Source organism: Oncorhynchus tshawytscha, linkage group LG28, assembly GCF_018296145.1.
Source record: "Oncorhynchus tshawytscha isolate Ot180627B linkage group LG28, Otsh_v2.0, whole genome shotgun sequence".
NCBI classification, from domain to species: domain Eukaryota; kingdom Metazoa; phylum Chordata; class Actinopteri; order Salmoniformes; family Salmonidae; genus Oncorhynchus; species Oncorhynchus tshawytscha.
The window spans coordinates 6599603-6608172 of NC_056456.1; the positions used below are offsets into that span (position 1 = coordinate 6599603).

The 8570-nt window shown below is 40.8% G+C and overlaps 1 protein-coding gene across 1 annotated transcript in view; it reads left to right on the top strand.

The window, feature by feature from the left end:
• LOC112227310 (cell adhesion molecule 3-like) overlaps positions 1 to 4673 on the top strand; it is a 70679-nt gene extending 66006 nt beyond the window's left edge. Inside the window, 1 exon segment of the mRNA XM_042308104.1 lies at positions 208 to 4673. Within this exon segment, the coding sequence (XP_042164038.1) occupies positions 208 to 326 (119 nt within the window). The 3' untranslated portion in view covers positions 327 to 4673.
• The last annotated feature ends 3897 nt before the right edge of the window (positions 4674 to 8570 follow it).

The window sequence follows — 8570 nt, forward strand, 5'->3', positions numbered from 1 at the left end:
GTACAAGGAGTGGAATGTCAGCGGAAAACGGCTCTGTATTTCAGGCTACTGCTACTCTACTTCCATTGGTTACAGAGATCATATGTGTAATTCTGTGGCTGTTATCACTCCACTCCAAGCCCATTGTGATAAGCTACATCTCTCCACTCTTACATCACTTGTTATTTAACCTCTGACCCTGCAGTCTGTCTGTGTCTGTATCCACAGGGACATATCTTACCCATGAGGCCAAGGGCTCCGATGACGCTCCCGACGCCGACACGGCTATCATCAACGCCGAGGGCGGCCATTCCGGAGCAGAGGACAAGAAAGAGTACTTCATCTAGGGAGGGGTCGGGAGGGGGGAGAGGAACGCCTCCATTTGTCTTCACAAGCTTCAGTTCTTCACAGCAGCCAGAGGGGGAGGAGTAGGGGACAGACAGACAGGGAAATGGTGAAATATAAGATTCGCAAGTACTGAGACTGACAGGAAAAACAGAAAAGCTTCACCTGGTAGACCTGCATTGAAAACAGTGCGATTATTTGCACTTATATACATGACTTCCTCATGTCCACTGACACACACACACACACACACACACACACACACACACACACACTACGTGTTACGTGTCACTGACACACTGTTACGAGATACACATCCTGTTCATGCTCACATGAACATACAAACAGGCACATGTACATGTAACAGGATCATAGTAATGCAAAGTAATGTTCGATTTCTTGATTTAAGAGGAAAAACACATTTTTTATACATGCATATACAGTACATATACATGTTTCATTAACATTCAACTGTCAGTGACACAAATGCAAAATTCTACTCCACATATTATTGCAAAAATGTCATTCACATTCCAGCATGTTATGCTGAAATACAGTTTCTGAACCCCAAACACTGTCCCCCACCCATCTATCCATATCATTCCTCCCACTCATCTGTCTTTCATTTTCCCTATTTTCTTCTCTCTATTCTATCACTCCCCACATAGACTACTACAGACCAGGACAGACTCTATATGACATTCTTCTGTTCAGAAATCTGTCTAAAATCCATCAACAACAACTGCTGTACATAACCTCTCTCTCTTTCCCGTCTTTCTCTGTCACACACACACACAAACAAACAAACAGACAAATACAACCCCTATTCCCTACATAGTGCACTACTTTTGACCAGGGTCCATTGTAACATGAAGGCAACAGAATCGAAACACATGACAATACAATGCAACAGGGGTTCTCGAAGTATGAATATTACTAACAACAACAGATGAAACTCATTTTGGCCAAGGGATCCGTGGGATAAGTTTAGAGGGTGTAATACAGTACATGTAATAATATGGACCCTCCCCAAATGTTTATTTTTATTTTTACATAAATGCACTGTAATTTAAGCTGTAAAACTGCTAAATTCTCATGTCAACGTTTGTAGAATTGCAGGACATTACGTTTAAAGCTGCAACAACAAAGATCTCTCTGCCCCATGATGAAATGTGTAGAATTGCAAGAAATTTTAAAATGTTGCTTTCCAGGGCCCGAAAAATGGTTTGGTCCAGTCATGCACTGCCGGAGTAAAAGTCATTGTATGCTATATTTCTCTAACTCGAGTTGTGTTCTAATTATGAATTTGCTATCACAAAAGAGGTCCCCGGATACAATATGATACAATACAACCCCTACACTACCACACAACACACCCCATGCAAAAACAGCATCCCTGTATGGTCACAGTGCGGGATTCCGATATAAATATCTAAATATATATATATATAATTATATAGCATTCTTTTTACTCAGAAAACAAACAAAAAACGTTTGGTGTGCTGTAAATACACTATCATTTCCTCTCTCTCTCTCTTTATCTCCTCCTCCTCTCTCTATCTCCTCCTCCTACCCTACATCTCCCTCCGTCTGTTACTAACTGCCGTACAGTATATAATCTAAAGCCTGCCTGTTTTTACTAATGCTGAGTGAAAAATATCAATATCTCGGAAAATGTGTGTTGCAATGAAAACCTAAAAGTACTACAAATATTTGTATGAATTCCGTTTGGATCCTTCTGTTTTGATTGTTTTGTTCTGGTGTTCTGGTGTTTACTTACTGTCAGTGTTAACAGTTTTCAGTGTCTGTTGGTCAGTCCAGGAGTTCATATTGTTATGATTTAATTATGATTAGTGATTATGACTATCTATTTTCTTTATTTCCGTTGTTATCCCTGAGGGATACTGTAGTAGCTCTAATGAATATAATTATACCACATTGCTTCTATCCTGCTGCTGCATTCTGGAATGCTCTCTCTGGCCAACCACCAGCCAGTAAACGCATGCTATAATGACATCACTTAATGTAAGAGGCTAATACAGTCACTGCACCTTTTAAAATGACATCATTCCCTGCAATCTAATAAAAGAGTCCAGCCAGGCTTGCAGGCAGCAGTTAACCAGGGTACAGTTCAGTGGGCAGGGCACTCTCTCTGCTTCAGGCATGCATACTGACACTGAACTTCATCTCTCTCTCTCTCTCTCTCTCTCTCTCTCTTTATCCCCTATCTCTCTCTCTCTCTGCCCCCCCTCTCTCTGTCCCCTCTACCTCTCTCTATAATTATCTGCACCCCCCTCTCTCTATCTCTCTGACCATCCTTCCATCTCTTTGACCTTTCTCTTAATTTTCTTTATCAGTCTCCCACACACACTCAGAAAACACATTTAAATAACTTCATAGCTAGCTAGAGCATTACTAGATTTGCTCGTTCAGCGAGCTATTGTCTGATGCGACCGGCCAGCGCGCTAGCCTGACGTCTGGACTGGACACCAGGGGTCCGTTCTGTTGCTGTTGTTATAGAATTGTTAATTCCGTCTGTGATAGTTTTGTACACCTAGGGAATGATCAGGGATTGCTTCTATCTCATCCCCCATTGCCATTTTGCCACCGGGCTGTTGTGAATGGGAATAGCCATAGAGGTAATATCTATACCATGGCTACTTCTGTGACTGCATGGCAGCAAAATTGAGCCCTCTATCCAGCTCTATGCGATCTCTATGGGAGTAGGTAATCTAGTGAGTCTGCTGTCGTAATAAGCTACGGTATACAGCCTCTCTGGGGAGAGAAAGAGATGTCTGCAGACGAAATGGGAGCGTGGTGTCAGTCACTCGCAATGTGTTTATTTGGCTCGCTCACTTTCTTAAGAGAGGAGTTTCCATTTGGTGAGTTGCATTTTCTAAGTAGTCCCAGTCGTACGTAACCTTTGACCTTTCAACTGATGAGGAGTTGGAACCAGGAATGTCTGTCTACTCCACGGAAACAAAGGATAATAGTAGACCTACTTACTGGATGTTTCCAACTGGACCTGTATTTGCTCATATCTATCGTCCTGTCCTAGCTCTAGAAGATCGCATGAAATGTCTGCATGAGAAAAGAAGGTGGACCACACTATAGCTTTGACCAAACATGAGAACATGAAAACTGTTGTTGACAATATATGTGAGACGACCAACCGACTGATGGAGGTGTTTGACGGCTTGTCCATAGAATTAGAATCATTCTAGCCATATGGGCTTTCCCTACTCCCCAGTCTGCAGACATCTATTATATTCTAGAACACTCCACGCTTTAGAACGCATTGCATTTGTGTGCAGTTACAGCTTTCTGCCACCAGGTGTCAGTGACGAGCAGCTGTTTTTCTTGCTTTGGAACACACTGTCTTACCACTATCACCTGTCCACCTTTCTGCTCTCTTTTCTGCACCATTGTTAGGGGAATGCTCTTTCTCCACTGCTCTCTCTTCTTATTTTGTAGTACGTTATCTTGAAGAATAGATTTAAAAATGATGTTTATTTTTCAAAGAAAGGTGTGCATACTTTTAAATGTATTACTTTCAATTCAATTGCTAATCTTTTTTTTCTTTTTTTATAAATAGATGTTCAATATTTTAAGGTTAGAGGGTAGTTTGGCGTATCTTATTGTTTCGACAGTCCACCATTTTTATATAATTTCATGTATATAGTGTTGCCTTTACTGGTTATTTTTACAAGCACACTGATACACACTCACACACACATGTGCATGAGGTACATGTAGTCTGTGACTACAGTGTGTTTGTGCGTGCCTGTGTGTGTGTGTGCGTGCCTGTGTGTGTGTGTGTGTGTGTGTGTGTGTGTGTGTGTGTGTGTGTGTGTATGAGTGTGTGGTGTGTATAATGATTGACCCAAACAGACTCTGGAGACACTGGATGCGTCCCAAATTGCACCCTATTCCCTATGTACTGCACTACTTTTGACCAGGCCTCATAGCCCTTCCCATAGGGCTCTGATCAAAAGTAGTGCACTATATAGAAAATAGGGTGCCATTTGAGGACGTAGACACTATCTGTGTTATTTTCCACAAAATATTATTTTAATGATGAGTCTATTTTGTTAGCGTTCTTTTTGGATGATAAGTCTTCCTTTTGAATAACTATCCATATCACATGGGAATAGTGCTGTCATGGATGTTACCTAATTTGTACTATTGCTAATGATGTCATCAAGGTGGGACTGCACTATGGTGATGATGTCATAATGCTGAGTTCTGTCTCCGTTGGCTGTTCTGATCGTTCATACAGTATTAGCTTTTTTGTTACTATACCGATTCAGTTGTTGACTTCAAATAAACATGCATTTGGGTTAACTTCATTTTGTCATTATAATTACTATCTATCCTCTTATCACATTTGTTGTGTAACCAATGGCTGTGTCTGTCAGTCACAATCATTTTGCATTCAAATTGTATGGAAGCTCGTAGAATCCTCACAATTGATGTTGCATTATGTACATGGTATGTGTCCCAAATGACACCCTATTCCCTATATAGTGCACTACTTTTGACCAGAGACTATTGGGCTCTCTCCAAAATTAGTACACTCACTATAAGGTGTCATTTGGGACAGGCCCATCTGTCTTCTTTGCTTCATAATGGATATTCACCTGAACAACTATTTATAGACCGATTTCCTGTGAGGAATGGTACTGCAGAGGATGACCGACAAACAGGGCTTACCTAACTACACATTCCAATGTCTTGTATTTATGGGCTGCTCAACTACACATGCTAACGTCTTGTATGGATGGTTTTACCTACACGGGCGGAGGTTAGCCCAGCGGTTAAGAGTGTTGGGCCAGTAAATGAAAGGTTGTTGGTTTTAATCCCTGAGTCAACAATTATTTGTATTTTTTTATACACTACCGTTCAAGAGTTTGGGGTCACTTAGAAATGTCCTTGTTTTGAAAGAAAAGCTCATTTTTTGTCCATTAATTAAAATAACATCAAATTGATCAGAAATACAGTGTAGACATTGTTAATGTTGTAAATTATTATTGTAGCTGGAAACGGCAGATTTTTTAATGGAATATCTACATAAGCGTTACAGAGGCCCATTATCAGCAACCATCACTCCTGTGTTCCAATGGCAAGTTGTGTTAGCTAATCCAAGTTTATAATTTTAAAAGGCTAATTGATCATTAGAAAATAATTTTGCAATTATGTTAGCACAGCTGAAAACTGTTGTTCTGATTTTAATGAAGCAATAAAACTGGCCTTCAGACTAGTTGAGTATCTGGAGCATCAGCATTGGTGGGTTTGATTACAGGGTCAAAATGGCTGAAACAAATAACTTTCTTCTGAAACTCGTCAGTCTATTCTTGTTCTCAGAAATGAAGGCTATTCCATGCGAGGAAGTTGCCAAGAAACTAAAGATCTGGTACAGCGCTGTGTACTACTCCCTTCACAGAGCAGTGCAAACTGGTTCTAACCAGAATAAAAAGAACACCTGCTAAATGATGTAAACATGCAATTGTATGTATGGGTCTACCTACCTACACATGCCTTTGTATGAATAGGCCATAGAAATAGATAGAGGACTCATCTTTACATCTGTGCTGTTATAGCGTCTGTGACAGCATGGCCAGCGCCATTGAGGCTACAACCCGCAAAAATCCCCACCCAGTTGACTACTTTAAAATTGTGGAAGCCCTCCATGGCTCTTTCCATGCTAAAATGGCCTTTTGGCCACTAGAGGCTTGTATCATTCTCTATGGTATGGGCCAACATATAGTACATTTGCCAATTAATTGTATGTATGGCATGTAGGAAAGAAACCAACAGAGGGCAGTATTGTTCATTAAAGCACCCACCGAGTGATTCACGCTCCCTTTACCACTATCTTTCTCTCTCTGTCCCTCCATCTCTCTCTATCTGTCTCCCTTCGTCTGTCTCTTTCTGCCTGTTTGGGGGAGCATCTGAGGTATGACCTGAAAGTACATAGTCAATGTAGCCAAGTCCTGAAAAAAACAAACATGTGCCACAATTCTTTAGTCCTCATAAAGTATCTTATTCAAAGTTTTTTATGATCAGGATAAATATTACATGTGTGAGTGAGTGACTTTATACCTAAAATTACATCACTGGGGCCAAGCTTCCTGCCATCCAGGACCTCTATAACAGGTGGTGTCAGAGGAAGGCCCCAAAATTGGTCAAAGACTCCAGCCACCGTAGTCATAGGCTGTTCTCGCTGCTACCACATTGCAAGCGGTACCAGAGCACCAAGTCTAGGTGCAAGAGTCTTCTAAACAGCTTCTACCCCAGGCCATAAGACTACTGAACATCAAATCAAATGGCTACCCAGACTACTTGCATTGCCCCTCCCCCTCTTTTACGCTGCTGCTACTCTCTGTTATTATCGATGCATGTCACTTTAATAACTTTACCCACATGTATATATTACCTCAATTACCTCGACTAACCGGTGCCACCGCACATTTACTCTGTACCCGGTACCCCCTGTTTATAGCCTCGCTATTGTTATTTTACTGCTGCTCTTTAATGATTTGTTACTTTATTTCTTCATTTTTGTAGGTATTTTTCTTAAAACTGCATTATTGGTTAAGGGCTCTTGAGTAAGTATTTCACTGTAAGGTCTACCTACACCTGTTGTATTTGGCGCATGTGACAAATACAATTTGATTTGATTTTAAAATACATACAGTGTTCATAGGGCTATTGACAGAGTAGACTAAAACCTATATGGGGTATATCGTGAAAAGCACACAGGCCTACCCATCTCCAATGGAGATTTTAGCATATAAATCTTGGTTGGGAAAACTCCCCCCCAAATGTTTGATGCATGCCAGCAAAGCCACAGCCTCATTTACTGCCTCTTTAAAAAACATAGCTGACTTTGGCTGACTTTCTTAATTAGACAAATGTGGTTTCTACTAGCAATTGAGATGTACAAACTATGGCATAAGGGGATGACGAGCGGATAAGAGGCAATCTGTAATTTCGATTAAGATTTTAACGAGCGAGCTGGGATGGACATAGTTAATATAACTATTTGTTCAGAACTTTTGAAATGTACAGCGACAGAATTCAAAACATAGGCCGTCCTTAAAGTATTCTCCCTGTAGACCAAGTCAGATCCATAGGAAAAAGAAAGGGGGCATATAAGCAGACAATGAAAGCTCTTACAATATTCAATGGTTACATTTCTCTAAAACAGGCTATACATGTGCACCACCAAGTCAGAACAGTAGGCTAAGTTATCTGGGGGAAAGGGACCAAATTATTAGGGTGAGGCACTTGGGCTACTAACAGCTACAGCACAACATAAAGTATTACTTTCTTAGCTATAGTATATACATCTCTCTGGCACAATACATCATTTATGTAGCAGCATACAAGACATTTTTGGACTCACCTTGTTGTGCTTTGCTTACTTGAACAAGAAGGTGGCACGGCAGTCCTTCTCGTGGGCACATTTTGTCATCAAAGTCTGGCATTCTCTAGATTTATTGTGCTTCCAAGACAACTGGGAATTAGTAAAAAAAACAAGGTTGAATCATGACGTCAGTGATCTTCAGATTGAAGCTCTAGAACGAGGCCAGAGGATGACCGTTCAAAACTTATTTTCCCAGTCAGAGTTGCCAGTTGTCTTGAACTCACAGAAGTCTGAGATTTCCCAGTTCTGAGATTCCAGTTGTTTTCAATGCGGCAGAATCTTAGCATGTACATCTTGGTGGGGCAAAAATATATATATATGTTTTATGCATGCCAGCACAGCCACTACACAACACAACACAATACTAAACAATACATTCATTGCACTATACCGGTTACAAACAGTGCCCACAAACTGTTAGGCCCTACATAAAGCGCCATGGAGTGAATCCTTACCTCTGCTACACCTGGCTATCAGCAGAGCCTTCTCTGGCAGCAAAACAGTTCATTCAGTTGTTTTGGACGTGGCAGAAGTCATGCAGGATTGACAGCATGGCCAATGTATTCAAACTTTTCTGGCCCATTGTGTTGAATGTGTATCATTTTAAGCTTGGAAAAGAGACCCTTAACCTCAGACTTAGACCACACACCATCTCCACTGAATAGCAGGCCAGTGACTGCTTTGCAACGCTTGTAGTTTACCACTGATTGCTTCCAAACCACTCATTGTTGAATTTGCGATTTCCAACTTCTTGTTTAATGTTTAATTAAACAAATGGCCGATGAGCACCGATACATTTTTATCTATAATTTCTCTT